The sequence below is a fragment of the Eptatretus burgeri genome, chromosome 16, assembly GCF_056783735.1.
Source record: "Eptatretus burgeri isolate ZD-2024b chromosome 16, Ebu_testis_v1, whole genome shotgun sequence".
NCBI lineage: Eukaryota > Metazoa > Chordata > Myxini > Myxiniformes > Myxinidae > Eptatretus > Eptatretus burgeri.
Window position 1 is genome coordinate 62,427,154 of NC_140976.1, and position 26,021 is coordinate 62,453,174.

General features: G+C 46.1%; 1 protein-coding gene across 2 annotated transcripts in view; it reads right to left on the reverse strand.

Annotated features, from left to right (window-relative positions):
- Window positions 1-1,284: 1,284 nt before the first annotated feature.
- Window positions 1,285-26,021, reverse strand: part of MOSPD2 (motile sperm domain containing 2) — a 58,397-nt gene continuing 33,660 nt past the window's right edge. For both annotated transcript variants that reach the window (XM_085859936.1, XM_085859935.1), the window contains 5 exons: window positions 16,509-16,605; window positions 11,133-11,229; window positions 9,055-9,187; window positions 5,166-5,253; window positions 1,285-4,971 (listed from right to left, as the gene is read on the reverse strand). In XM_085859936.1, coding sequence (XP_085716062.1) covers window positions 4,801-4,971; window positions 5,166-5,253; window positions 9,055-9,187; window positions 11,133-11,229; window positions 16,509-16,605 — 586 coding nt within the window. In that variant the 3' untranslated portion in view covers window positions 1,285-4,800. The remainder of the gene's footprint in view (window positions 4,972-5,165; window positions 5,254-9,054; window positions 9,188-11,132; window positions 11,230-16,508; window positions 16,606-26,021) is intronic.

Consider the following 26,021-nt stretch of genomic DNA (forward strand, 5'->3'; position numbering starts at 1 on the left):
ACGAGGTGAGGAGGAGAGTGCATGAAGGAGGAAACGAGGTGAGGAGGAGAGTGCATGAAGGAGGAAACCAGGTGAGGAGGAGAGTGCATGAAGGAGGAAACCAGGTGAGGAGGAGAGTGCATGAAGGAGGAAACCAGGTGAGGAGGAGAGTGCATGAAGGAGGAAACCAGGTGAGGAGGAGAGTGCATGAAGGAGGAAACGAGGTGAGGAGGAGAGTGCATGAAGGAGGAAACCAGGTGAGGAGGAGAGTGCATGAAGGAGGAAACCAGGTGAGGAGGAGAGTGCATGAAGGAGGAAACGAGGTGAGGAGGAGAGTGCATGAAGGAGGAAACGAGGTGAGGAGGAGAGTGCATGAAGGAGGAAACGAGGTGAGGAGGAGAGTGCATGAAGGAGGAAACCAGGTGAGGAGGAGAGTGCATGAAGGAGGAAACGAGGTGAGGAGGAGAGTGCATGAAGGAGGAAACGAGGTGAGGAGGAGAGTGCATGAAGGAGGAAACGAGGTGAGGAGGAGAGTGCATGAAGGAGGAAACGAGGTGAGGAGGAGAGTGCATGAAGGAGGAAACCAGGTGAGGAGGAGAGTGCATGAAGGAGGAAACCAGGTGAGGAGGAGAGTGCATGAAGGAGGAAACCAGGTGAGGAGGAGAGTGCATGAAGGAGGAAACCAGGTGAGGAGGAGAGTGCATGAAGGAGGAAACCAGGTGAGGAGGAGAGTGCATGAAGGAGGAAACGAGGTGAGGAGGAGAGTGCATGAAGGAAGAAACGAGGTGAGGAGGAGAGTGCATGAAGGAGGAAACCAGGTGAGGAGGAGAGTGCATGAAGGAGGAAACCAGGTGAGGAGGAGAGTGCATGAAGGAGGAAACCAGGTGAGGAGGAGAGTGCATGAAGGAGGAAACCAGGTGAGGAGGAGAGTGCATGAAGGAGGAAACCAGGTGAGGAGGAGAGTGCATGAAGGAGGAAACCAGGTGAGGAGGAGAGTGCATGAAGGAGGAGAGTGCATGAAGGAGGAAACCAGGTGAGGAGGAGAGTGCATGAAGGAGGAGAGTGCATGAAGGAGGAAACAAGGTGAGGAGGAGAGTGCATGAAGGAGGAAACCAGGTGAGGAGGAGAGTGCATGAAGGAGGAGAGTGCATGAAGGAGGAAACAAGGTGAGGAGGAGAGTGCATGAAGGAGGAAACAAGGTGAGGAGGAGAGTGCATGAAGGAGGAAACAAGGTGAGGAGGAGAGTGCATGAAGGACAAACTTGTACTGTATAAATAAATAAACAACAAAAAACACAAACCCAAGCATTGGTCACCAACTTTTATTTAATATTAATAAACACTATGTACAACAAAATACTACGTACCATCATGTTTATATTATATATTTATATTGGACAAAAAAACAAAACAAAGGGGGATACATCCGGGTAAATGGGGGAAACCAAGTCCTGGCTTACACACAGGTGTGGCCCATGTGTTAGTAAAGCAAATAACGTCCCAGGATGCTTCGGGTCATGTACAAAGATGCTGCACAAGACTGGTTACGGATAATTATGGCGATAGCATAGATGCAAGAGGAGACCCCCCCTCCCCCCACTCCCATCCATAGAATATGACGTGTGGTCGCCCAAATGGTTTGATGAGTTCAACGCCGATGTTATCCATGTCATGACCATCTCAATCACCGGATCTGAACTGAATCGAACATTTATGGGAAATCCCGGATCGACGCCTGAGACAGCCTTTTCCACCTCCATCAAACAGGTGTGAGTTGATTGACTTTCTCGCGGAAGAATGATGCCGCATCCCTCCTGCAGAATCCCAGACGCTGGTGGACCCCCACACTACAGCGCATACAGATCGAACGTGGTGGCTTTACATTGATGTTTTATTTTCTTGTCCACTATGTGTGTGCGCGTGTGTATTGTTGGCAAGATAGCTTGGAAGTGTGTGCTCTGTCTTGGTTTGAATCCTGACCCAGCCACCAACACTCACACTGGCGTTTCACATGTTGGGTGACAAGTCTGTCAATGCCATCCCTATCCCTCTCAGGGATGTTACCCTCAGAACCTTGTCTGCCGGCATTCATTTGTGGGTGTTAAAAATCCCACGGTATCCTTCGTGAAGATTAGGAGAGTTATTGCTGATTCTTGAACAAATTACAAAATTCCTGTCACCTTCAGTCAAATCAGTCTTGCTGGCTCATGGAAGACTTTGCTAAAAATGAACACCGGTCAACCCCACCAGATTGAAATAAATGTGGGCTGTTGATGAATTATATATATATATATATATATATATATATATATATATATATATATATATATATATATATATATATATATATATATATATATATATATATATCGCTCTGGAAAAAAAGAAGAGACCACTGCAAAATCATTAGTTTTTCTGGTTTTACTATTTATAGGTATGTGTTTGAGTAAAATGAACATTTTTGTTTTATTCTCTTAACTCCTGACAACATTTCTCCCAAATTCCGAATAAAAATATTGTCATTTAGAGCATTTATTTGCAGAAAATGACAACTGGTCAAAATAACAACAAAGATTCAGTGTTTTCAGACTTCAAATAATACAAACAAAACAAGTTCATATTCATTTTTAAACAACACAATACTAATGTTTTAACTTAGGAAGAGTTCAGAAATCAATATTTTGTGGAATAACCCTCATTTTCAATCACAGCTTTCATGCGTCTTGGCATGCTCTCCACCAGTCTTTCACATTGCTGTTGGGTGACTTTATGCCACTCCTGGCGCAAAAATTCAAGCAGCTCGGCTTTGTTTGATGGCTTGTGACCATCCATCTTCCTCTTGATCACATTCCAGAGGTTTTCAATGGGGTTCAGGTCTGGAGATTGGGCTGGCCATGACGGTCTTGATCTGATGGTCCTCCATCCACACCTTGATTGACCTGGCTGTGTGGCACGGAGCATTGTCCTGCCTGAAAAACCAATCCTCAGAGTTGGGAACATTGTCAGAGCAGAAAGAAACATTGTCAGAGCATTGTCAGGGAACATTGTCAGAGCAGAAAGTGTTCTTCTAGGACAATCTTGTATGTGGCTTGATTCATGAGTCCTTCACAAAGACAAATCTGCCCGATTCCAGCCTTGCTGAAGCACTCCCAGATCATCACCGATCCTCCACCAAATTTCACAGTGGGTGTGAGACCCTGTGGCCTGTAGGCCTCTCCAGGTCTCCGTCTCACCATTAGAAGACCAGGTGTTGGGCAAAGCTGAAAAATGGACTCATCAGAGAAGATGACCTTACTCCAGTCCTCTACAGTCCAATCCTTATGGTCTTTTGCAAACCTCAGCCTGGCTCTTCTTTGCTTCTCATTGATGAAGGGCTTTTTTCTAGCTTTGCACGACTTCAGCCCTGCCCCAGGAGCCTGTTTCGAACCGTCCTCACCGTGCACTTCACCCCAGCTGCCATTTGTCATTCTTTTTGTAGGTCACTTGATGTCATCCTACGGTTGTTGAGTGACATTCAAATGAGTTGGAGGTCATCCCGGTCAGTGGAAAGTCGTTTTCACCCTCTGCCAGTCTGTAGCTTTGTTGTCCCCAATGTCTGCTGCTTGACCTTGTTCTTATGAACCGCAGTCTTTGAAATTTTAAGGATGGAAGCAACGTGACGCTCACTGTATCCCTCTGCCAGTAAAGCCAAAATTGAACCCTTCTTTTCCTCACTCAAAACTTTTCTTTTCAATTCTTTTGGCATGGTCAATAGTTATTTTTTTTTGATTCCAATTGCTTTTGAGGTACGACAAGCACTGTTTTTGCCATCCAGCTGGTCCTATTGCAAGAGGATAGTGATGACCACAGCAGTGGTTTTTATACTTTTCCTTGTTAAATAAGATTCGGTTCATGTGATCACCTAATCAGTACCTCACCAAGTAGAATGAGGTGTGCCTGTGTTGGAATTCAACCGACACTAGAATGGGATGGCTGCCATACATGCAGAGATGCTGATTTTAAAATGTTTTGGAGTGGTCTCTTTTTTTCCAGAGCTGTATATATATTTATATGTAATTAGATAATGATGCACCTCCAGCTGTGATCGGTGAGGACAGCATCTCGAGTCGCCATGACAGCTATTGCTGCGCAATTTGGGACCAACAAGTGCCATGTGCCACGTGGACACTGTCTTCTGCCCCATCAATCACAATCAGGAGGTATCAGTTATATTTCACAGTCGGGAGTTTTATGAAGATGCATACATTCTCCGATCTGGGTGACAGTATTTGATGTCAGCCGATTTGCACTGCAAGAGGCCATTCTGGGGCTCCAATCATGTATGTCATCGTGTTCCAGGTGGGAGAACTTTATCATCTCCTTATACAGCACACACACACACACACTGGAGCCAGAGAGGACCCGTCTGCAAGCACCTGAAAGATTTCACGGTATCTTTTGCAAAGAGTGGGAGGGTTGTTGCTGGAACCCTGGCCAAATTCCAAGTTTCTGACAGTTGAACATCAGGCCTGGTCAGTCAGTTCCTGAAAGTGTTGAGACACCAAAACCGTTTCCCTCCAAGCCAACCCCAAAGGAGGAAGGAAATGCACGCGCACACGCACACACACCCTGTAGATAGTTCATCTAATGCCCCAATTTATACAAAGACGCTCAACGAATAGGTATGAAAACATCACTGAACAACTTGACAAAAAGCTATTCATGGACTCCCTTTCAACTCCTTACATTCACAGAACAGAGCAAATAATTAATCTGGTGGTGGGTCAAGGAAGAAAAATACATTCAGAAAAGATTCTAGTTTATAAAAATTTATCTTCTCGAGTTAGCTTCTGGCATTGTGACGATGTCCACAAGAAGATGCCGGTGAAGAAATGTACATAGACAAGAGAAGCAGGAATGTGAAGACGAGTAGTAGTGCAGTGATTTTTTGGTAGATCAAGCAACGAGTTATCTGAAGCTCCATTTCCCGAGATGAAAACACCAGCGAATTCACCTGTCGGAGAAGAGGGATCATCAACAAGCTCACCTTCAGCACCATTCAACAGCTCACCAATCAAAACTATTTTCAAAGTCTCGCCTCCGAAAGGATGAGTTGGTGTCGACCACCTGGCACAGATCAGTGGTTAAATGTACTAAGAACCTTCAAACAACAACTTTTTCATAAAGCTGCTCCCGAATTGCACTTACCTTGCTGGTGAGATTGTTCGACGTGGCATCGCCGTTTTCTTTAGACGTTTCAGTTTTTGAAAAGTCGTCAACCACCTGGCACCGAAGTCTGCGGAGGAGTGCGATTGATAAATATCATAGCATGGCATGGCTGTAATATTCATTGCACAAGTACTCGTAACAACTAGAACGGCATTCGGTAGGGCACATACCTCCGCCAGGCTGAAGTTTATGTTTTGTATCCCATTGATAGGCCGGATCTAGATCCGGACCCGAACCAACAATCAAATTGACTTGTTCTTGTGAACGACTCAACCATCCACCAAGTTTTGTCATAATCTGTCCATAACTTATTGAGACGTCGTGTTGTTTATCGTTTTTTGGCCACACTTATCAATGGTGAATAATCACATTAAAATAAAAATTCTCGTATCTGGATCTGGACCAAACTCAAATCGATTCATCCTCGTCACACACCCAACCTGTCCAGCAATTTTGTCCAAATCCGTCCATAACCTTTTGAGATATCCCGCTCACAGACAGAGAAAGACAACAAGGATGAATACATAACCTCCGTCCGCCTTCGGTGGCGGAGATAATAATCGTAAGAGACGTAAATGCTGCACTTGGTGCCTTACTTTACTCATGGGAGCCGTATCCAAGCAAAATGAGGACATACGAGCCGCATCCAGGCCCTTGCAGGAGCCATAACTATTGCTTCTTTCAGGACTCATCATTCCCATGTTGTGGTGGGGTTGGCAGCAGACCATTTGATTCCAAAAATCAGAAAACAATAATAACCCACCAGGTTCCTTCACATCCACATGCCAACTTCTCTACTCTGAAAAGCCATCTCCAAAATCTGAGGATACCTGTTCCAGAATTGTCTTGTTAATTGTTGGTGTTAGTTTGATGATTTAATGTTTTGTTATGTTCATGGGTGGGGCGGATGGGGGGTTGGTGGCAGAGGTAGAAATAAGGCCTTCGCCTGTTCCACATTCACGATTAAGGAAAGAGCATTTTACCACTGTATTGAGGATCAAGTGCCTGTTTAGTATCCACTGTACCTCCGCTGGCGGGACGGTGTTTTCAAATGTCGTGGGTAGACAGGTAAAGGGTGTTTCGTCCTGTATTCCCCTTGTCTGGAATTGGCTAGGGTCCGGTCTGACTTGAGGGGCGTCATGGCAACCTTCACGTCGGCTCATGGGCCTCCGTGTCAAGGCCGCCGGATGGTGGCTTGTGATTGGTGTTGCCCGACTTCCCACATACGAGTACAATTGGTAGGAACAGCATGAGGATGACAGGCCTCAAATCGGCTTCGCGTGTGCATGTGCAGGTGGGCGCTGACCTCTTCTCCAGCAGGCACGCCCAAGACAGATGTGAGTGGTTGCTGACGGATGTGTGGAGTGGCACGATCGGTCACCGCGACGGGGTGGGCCGGCGTGCCCCCGAGGGGAGTGCAATGCGCTGGGGAACTATAACTTCCAGGAGCGTCTGATGTTGAGGAGGTGGTGCAAAGACAAAAAGAGAAGAAGACTGGTCTTGTGTGTGGCATCTTATTTGAACAGTTTTGTTATGTTGGATAATCCCTGAGGGATAAAATTAGGTTAATTGTAATTCTGATAACGAGCATGTTCAGACACACTCGTTCACACGAGGAACCACCGATCGGGTTGCCCCATGTTCGATTTGACCTTAAGCTGGCTATCCACATAGCTGGCTGCTCTGATACTTGCAGTTTGCACCTCAGCCACAGTCATGCGGTTGGATCGGGGCTGCAAATGCGGCAGTATCAGTGCATCTTGTTGAATGCCATCACGTGTGCTTTTGTGTGTCCTTGACCAGGCTGCGTACTCGTGGGCTTCCTCCGGGCCGAGTGCTGCGTTTCCTCCCCTTCCTCTTTTCCTGTTCATTGCCCCGATTGTTGCCCCTCTCTCTCAGTTTGTGCGTTGCCTTTTTCCTCTCCATAGCCTCACTATTATAAGAGTCATTTTCATGGAAGAAAAGAAAAGAAAAAAAAAAAAAAAGAGGAAGAAAAAAGTTTCACGAATCGGTCAACCAGGCCTGACGTTCAAATGAAGTTCGGGAATTTGGAATTTGTTCCGCATGCCAGGAATAACCCGTCAAACTCCTCGCAAAAGACAATGGTGGGTTATTTAATGTCCACCGATAATTCACTTGTCGACAAAAATATGTTTTTTTTTTCTTGCATGGACCTTGGAAACTGTTTTTGGCTAATTTTGGGCTGCTGAATCCAAATCTGAGCACAGAGTTTCTCTATCACATCAACTTTTTGTGCTATCTGTATGCTCCATATTCATGGATTTTTACAAAAGTTGACCATCCAGTCTGGAAATCTTGGTGGGGATAAAACAGCAAAAGCTTGATTATTCAGAGTACCCGTAGATGTAAACAGCCCCTATGGTAAACAGCCTGCCATGAGCAAAGTGGAGTTATTGTCCGATTCTCTTAAAAGAATCAACGCATGCATCAGTAGTTTACGCCTATGACGTATTTGTGATTTGCAGCTGTGAAGACTACCTAATCCGCTGTTAAGACTCCACCTAATCTCGCGAGACGCGAGCATTACTGTATTACACAATTCTCAGTGGGCGGGCACAGCTGACTCAGTGGGGTTGTTTATACCGGTACCTGGTACCTTACACTGTAAGCTAGCTATGTCTACACCTTCAAAGAGAAGATAGTGCTGTAACGACCCAGATATCTTCTGCTATATCTGTGGATGCTTCACTTTAGCGCCTCAAAGACGCAACATCACTACATTCGTCAAGAGAGTGTACCGTGCCTACTTTAAAGTACCGCTTGGAGACCAGGACAAAAACTGGGCCCCTCATAAAGTATGCACGACTTGTGTCGAAACTCTGAGATCATGGTCTCAAGGATGCCTTGAGTGATGCCTTGTATTTAAGTGATGTATACCATGTTAAGGGGAACTTTTCCCGCCTATATATTTAACTTAGTTTAGTGAAATTTGTAAACTTTTCATACATTAAAAATAATGAGAAAATGCGTAAAAATATGTGCAAGCAAGCATGGATTATATGTTCAAGCATGATTAAATATTGTAATTGAAGTAGGTACCTTTCATTGTCAACATTTTTGCATCTATCGATCTTCTAATGCAACAGTGTTTTTCAACTTCGAGTGTAAAATTGCTGTTTTCTCAAAAATAATGATTTTTTTCATTGTTCAAAAACCTGATGTGATGGGGAAAAACTAATGACAGATTTGGATTCAGCACCCAAAAGTGAGCTAGAATCCGTTGAAAAACCCCATGCAAGAGAAATCGTGTTGACCAGTGACATTAATGCGAGCAGATTGGACATCCAGATAAACGTCTATTCAAGGGACGGCACCCTTTGCGATGTAACGCCCGATCAGACAGTTTATAGTCGGGTTGAGAATCGAACCCAGAGGACAGCTCAGAGGTCAGTACGCTACCTCTGCAACATCCTGACAAAAACAGGAGTAACCATAACTGTCAACCTTAAATAATGAAAATTAAAAACGAGAGGTGGGGTGGGGGAGGGGGGATCCGGAATTTAAGAGAAATTTAAGTCACAATAAAGAGCAAGGAATACAAAAACAAAAACAAAGATTTCTAATAGTCATTTATAAACTTTTTTTTTTAAACATTCGGTCGACCCAGAATGCAATGCGCGATGAATACATGAACATATCGTACAAACAGTTCTCCATGAAACCCAGAGGTTTACTCGTTTACACACTTCCTACGACAGCAGCAGATTTGATCAATATTTTCAATGTCAAAGGTACGGTTTGTACCGTGTGAACAGATGCACGGCTGATGATGATGAAGCAATGTTGTGGAAGAAAAAAAAATGAAATGCAGCACATGGACATTTTCCCCACTCGAGGATGTACCAACCTGTGTTCCATCATGGCAGCCCGGGGGACACTTTTCCAAAAAAGAGCAGCATCTGGGCCTGAAGCCAAAGGACTGTCAGGTCTCACCTCGGCCGCAATCACCTGGAATTTATCTTGTGTGGCTGCTTCAAATCCTGGGGTGATCAAGATAAAGGAAAACTCGACACTGGAAGTTACTCGACTTGGCTGTCCTATGTCAGTTCACTGCATGACAAAGGCCTCCCTCAACATGATGCATTCTTTTCTATTCTCGAGAATGGAATTATACTGCAAATCAGATCATGTGCCATGCTCTGTACAGAGCGTCGGTGCTCCTGAAGCAGATTTTTTGGCTGGGTTACGGGTTACAATCCTGGATGAGTCGCTACTCCAAAACAGGAAGTCAGCGCAGGAATTTTTAATTTGTTCAGTGTGCCGGCAACTCCTCAAATACTCTTCGCGAAGCACACCGTGGGACCTTTAACGTGCACCAACTAATGTCGGCAGACAGGCCGCCCGGTTAACGTCCGTCCGAGGGACGACACACGCACCGATGCCTCGCCCTGCCCTGCGAGACACCAGGATTACAGTTTTTAGCTGGGTCGAGATTCAAACCCAGGCGAGATGACTCGGAGATGAGCGTGTGTACCTGAAGGCCATCCTGCCAGCCGACGTCCTATAAATGCTAAAACAAAATCAGCATTCAAAGTGTGACAGAAGGAACTTGAAGTCATTGATGGACTCCCAGCTTTCCATTTACAACTATGGAGTTAAGGCCCTGCACATGGCAATCACAAAAGCATCATCTTTACGACACCTAAAACTTGCCGCAAATTTAGCTCGGCCAGGTGAGCGTATTCGCCAGCCTAACTCATGACAACACCGACAGAGATGATTTACTTTCAACGTTGCACGTCATCTAATTTTTCTATCAGTTACACCACAGCCAATTAGAATCGAGGATGCCAATGACGTCAAAGCTACGAAAGGAGTGCCATCAGAGAGAGACCGAGCATGACAGGAGTCACAGTTTGATGCAAGGAGGGTTGCAACGCCAAATGACAAGTTGTAAAAAATGTCCGGAAAATCAAATTCTGGCAGTGGAGCACCCACCCAGTGCTGCTCAAGAACAAGGACAAGGAGTATCATCAAGTGAAGACAAATGTCAATATCTGATGAAATAAGTCATGCGATCCTCCACGCGATCCCAATTACGTGTTTTTCTACAGTGACAACACTGCGAGTCAATGAGGTAAGGACATCGATTTCATGTCCCGAGCGAGACTTGCAAGCCACACGTGTACATTTTTTTTTTTATCAGAACGACACTTGATCAAACTCAGTGTCCAAGCAAATACAAATGTTGTTTCCACAACCCCAAACGACGACACGAGGGCAGGAAACAATTTCAGCTCTGAAATTATATTTATCCCCACAATATTTTGGTGTCCTTTGTATTTTTGTTCCAAATTTATAGTCGATTGAGATGGCATAGCGACACGACCACTACGTTCACTTATTTATCAGCATCAATTGTTCCCACCTCGTGGGGGCAGCCTGGGAAAGCTTTTGGCCCGTCTTTCACGAACTGGCTGGCCAGGCCTGATGTTCCATCGGGGGTATCAGGGATTTGCAGCAATTTGTTTGGGGTGCCGGTGATATGTCCGTCATGAAGAGTCGGCACCCAGATTAATATCCATCCCCCCAAAAAAATTTGTGTTGGATGTTTTTTGACTTCTCGCAGATTTCACCGACCCTGTGGATATGTAAAATAGGGTCGTATTCTATTACAGGGCTAGCTTATATCTACCATCTCAGTCACACACACAGACCTTACAAGAGCGTACACATGCTGGGCAATGCCTCGCTGCTCACTATTCCAGCAGGACCGGCAAAAAGTATCCCATGAAGGGACTACATCCTTTCAAATTGCTCAAAACAACCCGTCCAACCTGAAACCTCCTCCCGCGGGCTCAGCAAACCCCTCCCAGTAGTTATGCTGCGGTGTGCCTTTGTTACCGTCAGTCGTGTAAAGTGACATCAAGTGGGAATAATTGCCTACCAGGGAGCGATCAACAAGACTGAACAAAATGTACATACCCGACAGCAATGTCAGAAGAATATCCACAGACTGACTGCAATCGATGCAACCACTACTTGGCTTAACGCGGTACTTCTCTGGGGATGTGGTTTTTACCTGGAGGCACAGGGACGTCGGACGACACAAACAGTCAGGAATTTCGAATTCATCAACGGCATCAACAACTCTCAGCTCTACGTAACGGTGGTCATCATCGTGAGGATCACATCAGGGTAAAAGCTCTTTAACCGAAAAGACAAAACAAGAAAGCCAAGTATACTTATTCATATTCATCACGTATTAAATAAATGCAGACAAAAAATACTTCCCCCTCTTTCGAGCTCGATTTCTGATACACTTAACGCACTTCAGTAATATTCGTTATCCAAACGTTGAAAAAAAAAAATATATATATATATTGTTACGTTTGAGGGGGGGGGGGTATGCATTCAAAGGGTAATTAGGATGTTTAATTAGGTATGCCATGCTGTTCGAGTTTACCAGGATCTCGATGTAATAAGTAGTAATTCAGTGGTGATAAGTTGTCTAGTAAATGTTCATTTCTTCAAGGGGGAAATGATAAATGTCACGTAATTAGATAGGGACACGGGATAGGGTAAGTGTGTCTGCGTAAACCCCTTTTGGTATTCTCTGGAGATTGGCCGTGACGTCACAGGACAGTGCAGAGGATGGCTCCGCCCCGTGATCACGATTGGCGGAAGGCGATGGCAGTGGGCCAATAAATGGCTCGATTGGGAGTGACGAGGACGAAGGATAAAAAGGTTCTGTTCGGGGTCGAAAAGGAGGAAGAAGAAGATTACAACCAGAATGCTCGTGTTTTTTTGGTGTGGAACCTGTGGCGGCAGAGAGCGTCCTGGTTGCTGTGCCTCGTTTTGGTTGGCTCTGGGGTTCTGCTGACTCGAAGTACAGGGGGTGGGCGAACGTGGCTCCCTCTCCTGCTCGCGGCTTGGCGCCAGAACTGGTTCCCTGGCGGCTGTGAGCGGACTTGGGCCAGGACCAGGAGGTCGACAGCACCACGGTTTCTCCTGCCCCCCCCCCCCCCTGGCGAGAGCAAGGCCGGCTCGTCCGGCGCCGATCCAGGGACAGTTGCGTCCACACCACGGTCCAGCCTGACCACCAGAGATAGCTACGTTGTGTGTGTGTGTGTGTGTGTGTGTGTGTGTGTGTGTGTGTGTGTGTGTGTGTGTGTGTGTGTGTGTGTGTGTGTGTGTGTGTGTGTGTGTGTGTGTGTGTGTCTGCTTGGCACCTTAGAGGGATTGAGAACTGTATATTCATTGGAATTGTCTGTGTTTTTCCCCACGCCCGATCCCACACCATCCCATCGAATCGCCCCGGATCCCTCTTCTTGCCGAGTCTTGTTATTTCTGGTAATTATAAAAAAAACAAATAAACATCATCAACTCAGTGAAAAGTGACTCGTGCCACCTTCCTCGTCCCGTTTGCGGTAGAGCGATTAGGACCGCCATGTTTGGGTTATAAACAAATAAATCGCCTCCATCGTTTCGGCTCATTCTATGTTGGCGGGACTGTTCAAGTCCCGTGGACGTCACAATATATATATATATATATATATATATATATATATATATATATATATATATATATATATATATATATATATATATATATATATTCTTCTTCTTCTTCTTTTTTCGGCTGCTCCCGTTAGGGGTCGCCACAGCGGATCATCCGTATGATCCGCATAGTGATTTGGCACATGTTTTACGCCGGATGCCCTTCCTGACGCAACCTTGGTCGCCTCTTACGACATAGGGATATGGTACACCTATTTTAACCGGGGTATACACCGGCCCAGTACACTGGTACTCAATTCGCCGACCTCGGAAGGATGACAGGCTGAGTCAACCCCCTGTTGTATTAATTCAGTGGCCCATCGGGGCTTGAACTCAGGACCTTTTGGATCCCAAGCCGCTGCCCTAACCACTGCGCCAACACCAGGCTTCATATATATATATATATATATATATATATATATATATATATATATATATATATATATATATATATATATATATATATATATCACATGGGGATACTGTAATTAGCTCCGTCTGTCTGCCCGTCATGCTATCTCCTCCTAAATGGTTGGGCAGAAATTCACCAAACTTGGTGGTGATGATAACCACATGACACAAAGGTGTGTGATGATTTTTTGGATTTGACACCAAAAAAAAAGCCCCAAGTGGTGGGGACTTCAGGGTCACAGGGGTAAAATGGGGGGAAAAAAATTTGAACTCATCGTTTGATATTAGGTCAATCCTGGTGGAACTTTTCCCCATCTTTCAACTTTGCTTTAGGTGGGAAACGTAGGGATATGCGATGGCACGCTATTAACTTCGCTGCAGTTAAGTATCCTTTGGTCTCACAGCAACATCTACACCTCTTTATGATGATGATGATGATTATTATTATTATAATTATTATTAGCTATTGCTATTGGCTCTTCAAACTTTCTAATCTCATAACTCAACGAAGACGTCAATTGTGTGTCTATTTCGACAAACCCTTCAATATATGATGCACCGAATCCAAGTAGTCTCTGGAGTTCCTGGAGGTGTTGTAATTCCGATGCATCACCATCTGCTATAACCTGTCTTAGGCTGATCAAATTTCCAAGCCAGATTCAAACTCGGCTGCCATCTGGCAATTTGTCACAGGGCCAAGTACTTCCTCTGCCATCCAAAGCTTACAATGGACATGCAAGGCTTTAATCTGAAGTGTTTTGGAATATGGCTCCACCCTGTGGACTATTGCTGCTACTTCCCATCTCCAGGCCCTCCTTGTCATTGCTCACGACGGGCAGTTGAGACTCAGGGGTTTGCTTCTTCCTTAATGTAATCAGGATGAAGTATTTATTTTATTAAACCAACTCTCTTGCGGTCTTTCTCCTCCTGCCCTCTCACCACTCCAACCAACCCCTGCCCTTCAGGTTACATTAGAAAAGCTTTCCTTGTTTGCATCCCCAAATCAGCCGAATGCTAACCTTCAGTCATTCATTGCCGTCTTCATTAGTCCTTGGCACCATTTCCCGAGTATATTGTCTTGAGCTCTTTCCGTCACTATAATCTCAGCCTCGACCGATTCTCCCTCTGAGCCTGATGCACCTGCTGAACACAATGCCCCATTTCACCTGCAGCTCCTCCCCTCATGTTCTTGTTCCTCCATTTTCCCTTTGTCTCATATGTAGGCTGGCCCTTTGCCCCCTGTCATTCTGCTCTTCAAAGAGTCTCAATAACTGTGTTAAAAAAAAAAAAATTGTATTTCATAAAAGTAGGACTGCACATCCTGAAGCTCACCTGGATCAGGAGCAACAGTCAAATCCCCCACAGACCCCCTAGATTCTCTAGACCCTGAATTGTTTTTTAATGCCATGAACAAACTTTCGTACATAACAGGTGATGAATGTTGCAGTCAAGTTTCATCAAAATTGTGTGTAGTTCCTATTTTGAGTGGTCAAACCTCCACCCCCCCGGTAGACCCCTTTTGATGAGCCCAGATTTTGTTGCAGTTGATAAACTTTGATACGTCATGGATGATGAAGGTTGTGGTTAAGTTTCACTGAAATTGTGTGTGTAATTTCGGAGAAGAGGGCAAATACCTATTTTGGGTGGTTAACCCCACCCCCACACCCACGTAGACCCCCTAAATGAGCAGTTTGATGGACAATAAACCTTTGTTAGGTGTGATATATGAAGCTTGTGGCCAAGTTTCATCAAAATTGTGTGTTTGGTTCATGCGATAATGACTGAAGTGTTTACGGACTGAATGACTCACTCACTCACTCACTTACTCACTTACTCTCACCGGCAGGCACTGCTTGATTGCATAAACTCACCGGACTAAAGTCTAGGTGAGCTAATAAAAACTAGAACGGCATTCGGTCAAGCGCATACCTCCGCCAAGGTGAACAGCTTACGTGTTTTTTTATCCCACTGATAAGCCGGATCTGTATCTGCACCTGAACCAAAATCTAACTAGAACGGGCACTCGTAGAGAGCATATACCTTCGCCGCCGCTACTGTTTTGTTCTTGGCATAAGAGTGTGGGGAACAGAACAAGGAGCATTTTGGTGCTGATTTCATACGAATCGGATAAGAATTGACTGTGTTATGATAAAAATACGCACATCTGCAAGGTCGTGAGCCCCCTGACCTTTGACCCCCAACCGCGAGTAAGGGCAACGTCATTGTGTCAAGTTGCATATCACAAGATTGAGCATTAAATTCTGAACATTTTGGCATTAGTTTCATGCAAATTGGATAAAAATTGACCGCGATATGGTAAAAAGACGATTTTGACCTTTTCATGACCTTGACCTTGACCTTTGACCCGATTGCTCCCAAAATCTAATCAAATGGTCCTTGGCTAATAACCAATCATCCCACCAAATTTCATGCAATTCGGTTTAATACTTTTTAAGTTATGCGAATAACAAACAAATAAATAATCATTGGCATCTCCCACAAACATATATTTTGGTACCGATTATAATGCCAGGATTTGGGACATTTTCTTTTAAAAACAAGGGTAATGACGTAATTGTGTCATGTCACCCATCACAAGATTGGGCAATGAATTCTGAACATTTTGGCATCAGTTGCATGCCAATTAGATCAAAATTGACCGCGCTATGGTAAAAATACGAATTTGACCTTTCCGTGACCTTGACCTTTGACCCGATCGCTCCCAAAATCTAATCAAATGTTCCTTGGATAATAACCCATCATCCCACCAAATTTCAAGCGATTTGGTTTAATACTTTCTGAGTTGTGCGAATAACAAACAAACACACACACATATTCACAAATAAATAAATAAATAAATAAATAAATAAATAAATAAATACACAGCGACCAATACATAACCTTTCGCAGAATGCGAAGGTAATCAGCTTGTTCTCATCACATACCCGAGTCATCCACCGAGTTTAGTCCGAATCCATCCACATCATCTTGAAATATGCTACATATCGTTTTTGGCCCATCTCTTAGTGGTGAAGAATCACTTTAAAAGTTTTTTTTTTAATTAAAAATAAATTTCTCTGATCTGGGTCCAGATCTTCACCAAAATCAAATCAATTCATTCTCGTCACACACCCAACCCTGTCCGCCAAGTTTCATCGAAATCCATAACTTTGACTTATCCTGCTCACAGACAGACAGACAGACAGACAGACAGACAGACAGACAGACAGAGACAAACAGCAGTGAAAACAATCCCCGTCCACCTTCGGAGTCGCAGGCAAATAAAACCATCAGAAACTTCTCTCATGCGACCTGTTCAAAATCGATTCCATTATACAGTACAAATTGAAATAACATCGAATCAAGTAAGTGGAAATGTCTCTTCCTCACCTTGAAAGCAACAGGAAGCGTGCTGGTATTGGAGAGGACAATTGCACATTTGGTCTCTTTCGTTCTGTGCAGGCCGAACTGCAGTTCTTCCGCAGGTCTGGCCCGGGTGGAACAAAACAATAAATAAGCAAAGAACTCATCAAATCGATATAAATGGCCAACAAAACTAAGGTACACAACGGTGCAGTCAATCGACTCGACATCGGTTCACGGGACAAATTATCTTACAATTGAGAGAGAAAAAAATATTGAATAAAACAAACTTGGTGTTCGGCTGAGAACCTCCCTCGTGATCTTGTGGTTGGAGGTTTCAATTACAAGGAAATAATTTATTTCCACCATTCCACCAATAAATATCGAACCAATGATGACCGTATCCTCCTGTGCTGTTGTGTATTGAAGAAGCTTTATTTTGATTTTTAAAAATTCCTAATCATGACAAACAGCATTTATCGGTGCTACTTGGCACTGCCACATTAAGGCTACACTGGCCGATCCATATGATGAAGAAAAAAATATTTCACAATTAATAATTAAATAATAAAAACAATAATTAACTGAGATTTAATACTTCTCCAATGAGTCATAAAATGAAATTTCTCATTCACAACATGAATGAATATTGGTTTGCTCATGGATATGGATACTCATTTAGGGATTGTAGCTATTAATAATAATAATAATGAAAAGTTTTTCTTACACAGTATATATACATATATATATATATATATATATATATATATATATATATATATATATATATATATATATATATATATATATATATATATATATATATATATATATATATATATTTTGTTGCGAATTCGCGCCCGTCGGCATGCGAGCGGCCACGTAACTCGAATCGCGGCACGTCGCCCACCGGACGGACAATTCCGTCGTGACCCTCTCGGACTAACGCCGGGAACTAGTCACGGGTGGGCCTTTCGGCCTCACCACGATCGTGCCAATCAGCCCCCCGCGTGGGATAGGGTTGCTCGCCAAATTCGACCTACCTAAGTACCCACACGGAGGGTAGACCGGGCGATCGCACCTCGCCGCAGGTCGACTTCGGACACGGGCCACTTTAAGCGACCCGTTCCGTACTATCGGGATAACCGAGCGGTGTTATCATCAACCTCGACGGTTCCAATTAATTATTGGGCATATTTAGCCCATGACCAACCCTTTACGTGAAGTAAGATGGAGATTCAATTAAAGAAAAGACGAAGCGAAACGGGAAAAAGTTTTTTTTTTTATTTATTTATTTTTTTTTTTGGTATACCTTGGTCGAGGCTCGTATGAGAGCTAACACACAACTCACAGCAAGGAGGCATGAGACAAGAGGGGCGGGAGTGGAAGGGACAAAACAGTGGGGAACAGACACATTAGGTGAACTGTGGAAGGGAGAGGGATGGGGATGGAACGGGGAACATGGCGAAGACAAGATGGACATTTCAGGGACTTTCAGGAAGGAAAGTAGGAGAAATGAAGGAAGTGGGCTTGGGTGGATTATCGGGGGTAGAAAAGATCGAGGATTTGGATGGGGGAAGATAAGAGGTGGTGGTGAACAGCTGTTTTGAAAGCCTGGAGGGAAGAATGGGAAAGAATAGAGTGAGGAAGTTTATTCCAAAGGCGGGAAAAAAGAGGAATGAAAGAGTGAAGATGAGCAGTGATTCGTGATTTTGGTAGTTTTACCAGAAGGGGGTTGTTGGCGGACCTTGAGCGCCCTGTGGAAATGTGGTGGGGACAAATCGCAGAGAGAGCAGGGGGCAAGGCTGGAGAGGAGTCGGTAGAAGACAGAAAGACCACCGACCAACCTGCGGTGATTGAGTGAGAGGCCCAAAGACTCAGCTTCATTGCGGGAGATGCCGATGATCTTAAATGCCCTGGTTTCGACAGCGTGAAGCCGAGAAAGGTGGGAGGCAGGAGCACCAGCCCAGAGGGGAGAGCAGTACTCCATCAGGCTACGGACAAAAGCTTTGTAAGTGGTCAGGAGCTCAAGAGGGCCGAGGAAGGACTTAGCACGACGGAGGATTCCCAGTCGGCGACTGGCTTTTGAGGCGAGGTTGGAAATGTGACTTTCCCAGGAAAGGTCATGGCAGATAGTGAGACCTAGAAGCTTGAAAGAAAAGACTTCTTCCAGAGGATTGTTGAGAAAGTGGATGGGGGGGTTTTGTAAACGGTCCTTTCGAAGAGACATAGTGAGAGTGTGAGATTTGTCTGGATTGAAAGACATGTTCCACGTGTTGGACCAGTTTGTGATTTTATCCAGATCTGCAGTGAGTGAAGAAGCTGCTGCTTGCCGGTCTGAGGGATGGCAGATGGTACGGCAGAGGGTGGAGTCATCGGCAAAGAGAAATAGAGGATTTTCCAGAGAGTCCGAGAGATCATTGATGAAAACCAGAAAAAGAACAGGGCCCAGAACGCTACCTTGAGGAACTCCAGCCTGCACAGGAAGAGGGGATGAAAGAACTCCATTTAGGGCCACACGTTGACTGCGACAGGAGAGGAAGTCTGCGAGCCATGAGTGGAGATGGCCTTGAATACCATGGGAAGAGAGTTTGGTGAGTAGGGCAGGGTGCCAGACTGTGTCAAAAGCACGTGATATGTCCAGGGATACGGCTCGGATTTCCTGTCTGGCATTGAGGACCTCCATCCATTGATGGGAGAGCAGAAGCAGCATATCCAGGGTAGAGTGACCTGGTCTGAAACCAAATTGATGATTGGAAATCAAGCCATTGGAGAAGAGGAAGGATTTCATATCTGAGGCGATGATGGATTCCATCACCTTGCTGATGATTGGGAGAAGGCTGATTGGTCTGTAGTTATAGGGATCTGTTTTTGCACCTTTTTATGCAGGGCAGTGATGTTAGCAGATTTCCAAGCAGATGGCAGATGACCTTGGGCAAATGAGAGGGTGAATAGAACAGAGAGAGGGTGAGCAAGAGCAGAAGAGCAGGCTTTGAGGACACGTGGGCTGATGCCGTCTGGACCGGTTGCAGAATCTGACTCGAGGTTTGAAAGCAAGCTCTCCACCTTGTCAGGAGAAAAGGATACAGAGTCCAGGGACAGTTGGGTGCGACTGGGTAAAGTGGGTAGAGATAGTGATGGGTTTGGGACACAAGATTTAGCTGCAAACACCGAGTTCAGACATTCAGCTTTATCACGTGTGGAATCAGCAGTGCGGCCATTTGAGGTAAGGGAGGGGATGGAGGGGGAACATACACCAGAAACAGATTTGATTAAACGCCACCAGGATTTTGAGGAGGGAGAGAGGTTTGAGAGTTCAGACTTGAGATGAGAAAGATGTTGTTTTCTGGCTCTCCTGAGGGTAGATACACACTTGTTCCGAGCTTTGTGGAAAGAACTGAGATTGCCCTCAGTTGGGTTTGCTTTCCATGAGGCAAAGGCAAGTTGTTTCAGGACAACTGCCTCGCCACAAGCTTCAGTAAACCAAGGGCGGGAGGAAGGGTAAGACAACTGAACACGAGAGGGGATAGATCTGTGCATGAGGGAGAGCAAGTTTCTTTGAAAGAATTCCCAGGATGAGTTGATGTTTGAGAAAGTAGTGATAGGAGACCAGTCTGTAAGTTTGATGGCTGCTCGGAGACCCTGCCAGTCGGCTTGAGTGAAATGCCAGACTCGACGGCGGTGAGGTGGTTCTCTGATAACAGCCAGAGAGATGTCCACTTTAACAAGGACGTGGTCAGAAGAACCAATTGGAGCGAAGGAAGAGCAGCAGATATTGTCAGGGAAATTTGTCAAAATCAGATCCAGAAGAGATTGAGTACCATTGGTTGAGATCCGGGTCGGGAAGTTGACCGATTGAGTCAGTCCCAATGAGTCGCAGAAAGCTTTTGCTGAGGTGCCATGGCAGGTGAGAGAGGTACCCACACCTAGCCAACTGGCGTGATGACAATTGAAGTCACCACATAAGAGGAAGAGAGAGTTTGGATGAGAAGATAGAAGATGGTCCATGTTTTCGGATAGTGAGATGTAGATGGAGTCATCACTGTTCGGTGGACGGTACAGTACACATATAAACAATAGGTGGGAGTGGAGGGGAAGCCGAAGCCAGAGGTATTCCTGGGGGTGTGGGGGAGTGAGAGCAGTGCATGGAGAGTGAGGAATAGAGTCTTTGATGAAGAGAGCAACACCTCCACCAGGACGAGGCTCAGGTCTGTCATACCGTAAGAGGGAGTAGCCAGGGAGAGATACTTGGGAGTCAGACACGTCTTGGGAGAGGAAAGTTTCTGTTAGGCAGATAATGTCTGGTTTGTCAGTGGCAACCTGTATGGAAAGATCTGAAAGGTTTGAGCGAAGGCCCCGGATATTTGAGGTCCACACTTTTAATGAAGAGGAAGGGGAGGAGGCTTTGGGTGCAGGAGGTGGAGGGGAGGGGAGGGTAGGACAAGGGACGAGGGGGGCAGGTAAGGAGGGTTGCTGAATGAGTGTGGGGTATTGCAGAACAGCGAGGGGAGGGGGCCGAATGAGGAGAAAAGGCTCTGTGGTGCTGGGGGAGAGGGGGGACAAGAGACAAGGAAGAAGGCAGTTGAGGATTTGAGGAGGTGGAGTGAAGAGATGGAGGTGAGAGGGCAGTGGAGGGAGGCAGGTTGGTGGATGAGAGGGGGGCAACTTTGAGAAGGAAGAGTGAGGGGGATGAAAGGTGGGAGAAAGGTGAGGGGGATTTTTGAGATAGGTGACAGGAGGGCTTGGATAGAGAAGAGTGGGATGGTTGCTTTGAGAGTGAGAGTGAGGGGTGAGGGGGGTGAGTTGGCACTGAAGTTGGAAAAAAAGAATGTTTGATGGAAAGCGAGCATCCATGGCAAACTGTGGTTTTTAAAAGTTTTAGGTCAGAGATGCGATTTAACACAATTCTTGATGGGTGCAATGAAGGCGAATTCAGAGCATGGAGAGAAGAAGCGCTGTAATAGTTGGATTTTTTAGGCAAGGAATGAAGGAGAGCTCGAAATGAGAGTCTGTTAAAATAGCAGAAGAGTAGTGCATTGTGAAACAGTAAAGAGTACCACATGTGTGAGAGGAAGATGAAGCATTATAAGATCGTTTTTGTTGTTAAAAATAATGTATGAGAGAGTTCAACAGATTAGGTCATGGAAGTGTAAAAAAAAAAAAAAAAAAAAAAAAAATCGAGGAAGAAGACGAGGAGGAAGTTAAGAGGAAGAAGAAGCAGAATCGGGAGAAGGGGAGAAGGTGAACCCAGAACCCAGTGTTGAACCCAGTTCAACACAATTCACATTTATTCCGCAGCAAACGGAAAGCACACATATACAATTACAACAATTATGCACCAAAAGCAAATGTAACAAAAGAAACACAATGCAGATCTACTACCGACTACGCGAGCACACGGCAACACTTACACAGTTTTACTTTACAGACGGCGCCGACAACACATATACTCAAAAGCAAAAGAAAAAGGGGCCACCCTCAACTACAAGGGGGCAGACGTGGTCTGTGGGCGCGAGACCGGGCATAGCCTACCCGTCTTGTGATGAGCTGCAAAATGGCGGCGGCGCCCCGACTCCGCGCTCCTCCGCGGGCCTCCCTGGCACTGCCTGGAATGGGGTGGGAACGGGGCCCCCTTTTCGCACTATCTCAGCGCGGGGGGGAAACAGGGGGGGGGGTGTTGATGCTCTGGGGAAAGAGGATAGCTGGCTTGCTTGGGTCCCGCGACGAGCGACTCCACTGCGCCCTCGACCGCGTTCCCGGCTTCTCCTCTCTGTAGCTCCCCGACAGACCGACTCTCCTCCAGACCCGTCTTGATTGCTGCTGCCACACTTCGCCGCCGCCACAACTCGCCCGAGCCCGAAACAGAAACTCTCTACTGAATTCGCCCCGCGCTCAGCGCTTTATAGTGCGACAGGAGAACCCATATGCAGATTTCCGGATCAGGATGGGCTCGGGGGCGGATCCACGCTCGCCCATTGGACGGAAGAAAAGTGGGCGTGAATCATTCCTGATCCTCGAATTTGCATATAGCGATTCAACTCCGATGCGCCTGGAGGCGGGGCCAAATCGCCCCGCGCTTAATGATTGGACGGATCGGAAGTGGGCGTGAATCATTCCTGATCCGACTTCCCCGGAAAGGCCGCTTTTTGCACCCGCTGCTCGGCGCGCGCCCTGTACGAGTCCAGGATCGGTGCCCACAAGCGGTGCGGGAATGGCGGCAGAAGGAGGAGAGGTGAAGGTGGTGGAGGGTTTATTGTGGTGGTTTATGGCCATGGCGACGCTTGGAATGGTGGTGATGCGATGTTTGCGAGAGTGAGTTGTGACGGTAAAGGTCGTGGCTGTTGGCGTTGCCGTTGTTGTGAAGCGGCGTTGCGGTTGGTGGTTGCTGTGTGATGGCGGATGAGACGCGGTTGGTTCAAAATAAAGACAGAACAGAAAAACGGCTATCTTAAAGGGTCGCAGCCCGAATGAATCACATTTATTCCCTCTAAACAATGGGTTTGGGGCTAACTACACATGTACTTACAGATATATCTCACCTACGGGACCTGAATGGTGGTTTGCGAATTTCCTCAACCACAACACTATATATATATGAAAAAGGTATTCTACATTGATGTTTTGCCTCAACTCTCTCAGACTCAGGAAAATCGTCTTTATCTCTTTGCTGATGACTCCACCCTCTGCCGTACCATCTGTCATCCCTCAGACCGGCAAGCAGCAGCTTCTTCGCTCACTGCAGATCTGGATAAAATCACAAACTGGTCCAATACGTGGAATATGTCTTTCAAGCCGGACAAATCTCACACTCTCACGATGTCTCTCCGGAAGGACCGTCTGGAATCCCACCCCCCCCCATCCACTTTCTCAACAATCCTCTGGAAGAAGTTTTGTTTCAAGCTTCTGGGTCTCACTATCTGCCATGATCTTTCCTGGGAAAGCCACATTTCAAACTTCGCTTCCAAAGCCAGTCGCCGACTGGAAATCCTCCGTCGTGCAAAGTCCTTCCTCGGCCCTCCTGAGCTCCTGACCACTTACAAATCTTTCGTCCACAGCCTGATGGAGTACTGCTCTCCCCCTGGGCTGGTGCTCCTGCCTCCCACCTTTCTCGGCTTCACGCTGTGGAAACCAAGGCATTTCGGATCATTGGCATCTCCCGTGGTGAGGCTGAGTCTTTGGTCCTCTCACTCTCTCACCGCAGGCAGGTCGGTGGTCTTTCTACCTTCTACCGTGTCCTCTCCAGTCTCGCCCCCCCCCCCCCCCGCTGTGTGTGCGATTTGTCCCCATCATATTTCCACAGGGCGCTCAAGGTCCGTCAACAACCCCATCCATCCATTGGGACCATACTCTGTGCAGAGAGTTGGTGCTGCCTCAGCAGTCTCCTTGGCTATTGGGCACAATCCTGGACGGGTCGCCACTCCGACACAGGATACCAGCATGCTAGCACTCATTTTGCCGACCTCGGAAGGATGACAGGCAGAGTTAACCCCACCTGGTATTAATTCAACAGCTGAGCAAGATTTGAACTCAGGACCCTAGGATCCCAAGCCCACCACCCTAACCATTAAAAGCCAGCACCAGGCATATGTCAACAACCCCCTTCTGGTAAAACTACCAAAATCACGAATCACTGCTCACCTTCACTCATTCATTCCTTTTTTTTCCCACCTTCAGAATAAACTCCCTCACTCTGTTGAATCCCATTCTTCCCTCCAGGCCTTCAAAACAGCTGTTCACCACCACTTCTTATCATCCCCCATCCAAATCCTCGATCTTTTCTACCCCCGTTGATCCACCCCAAACCCACCTCCTTCAAATTTCCTGCTTTCCTTCCAGAAAGTCCCTGTCGTGTCCATCTTGTATTCCCCATATTCCCCGCCCCATCCCTCTCCCTTCCACAGATCTCCTCATGTCTCTGTTCCCCACTGTTTTGCCCTTCCCACTCCCAACCCTCTTGCCTCATGCCCCCCTTGATGTGCATTGTGTGTTAGCTCTCATACGAGCTTCGACAAGGTATACAAAACAAAACAAAAACAATACTCCATTCTCCCACCCCACCTTTATGACTGGCTCATCTAGCACCCAGCTGGGAGAAACATAAAAAACAAAGTCAAAGCATTGTCCTGATGCATTGTACCAAATTTGGTCTGTATCGCTCAGGTAGTTGTGGAGAAGATGTTTCAGTGAAAATGAAGGATTCGGATGGGGGCGGGGGGGGGGGGGTGTGCAGTGTCCTCTTTTCCAGGAGATACGACCACGAGGAGCACAAATCAAGATTAGGGCATGGTCCCGATGCCTCGTGGCAAGTTTGGTCTCGATCAGTCTGGTGGTTACTGAGAAGAATATTTTTCAATAAAATACCAATATTCGGGGAAAACCCCCCTTCCATCCAGAAGGGGAGCAAAACCCCATGAGACATTGCTGTCCTGATGCATCGTACCAAATTTGGTCCATAATCGGTCTGGTAGTTTGTGAGGAGACGATGTTTTAGTGAAATGTTAACGGATGTACTGTCCAAGCTTATTTCGGAGAAATATCCTCAAATTCAGATTATCAACAAAGTTCTCACTGTAGTTTTTCATCCTGTTATTATCCATTACGTCCTGATCTGTTCAGTGTCCTAGTTCTTCCACAAGCCTCAACTATGTATACCCCCCCTCCCCCCAAAAAATTTATCTGCTTTCGACTTCATAACTTGCATATCAATTACTTCAATTGTCTTTCACTTGCAATCCATCATTTGAGAATGCTTCCCTCTTTTGATCAAGTCCTTCAGCTCCTTGGAACTCCACAGCTTATTATTCAGTTATATTTTGATAACTTTATAAGGGATTGTCGAATTAACCCAGAACTTTATGTACTCAGAGGTAACGGGCACCATCTCATCCACCAACTCCAATCTGCACAATCGAAACACACTCACACCTCCTCGGTGGTGTTTGTGCTCCAAACGCCATTCCTCCATCACCACCTCACACCTTTTTAGTTTCTGTTAATATTGTTACGGCTGTGGAAATTCGCATTACACCATAAAAGGTCCTCAGGTGAGATATATCGGTAAGTTCATGTGTAGTTAGCCCAAACCCGTATAGAGGGAATATATGTGATCCATTCGGGCTAAGACGCTTCAGTTAGCCGTTTTTCTTTTGCTGTCGTTAATTTGGTGCAAGAACAACAACGAACATCGCCACAACCAACATCTCAACGATCACGCCATTCGCGACACGACGCCAACAATCACGCCATTCACACCACGACGCCACCTTCCACAACTACGCTATCACATCTTCGCCACTCGCCATTCAACGAGCACCGTGCGGTCACGATCTCCGCGGGACGGATGGGAGGGGCGGAGTGGCAGCGGCGGCTGGGGTGCGAAGGGGCATCTCCCGCCTGAATCTTCCTTCCCTCGTCGTACGGCGCGTGGGGAAGAAAACCAACCACGCCTGTGGGATTTTCCCTTCTGCTGTTCCCGCGCTTTGGCATGGGGGAGGTGGGATTTGGGCCAGAGGTCAAAGGTGAAAAAAGGTGGGGGCCTGA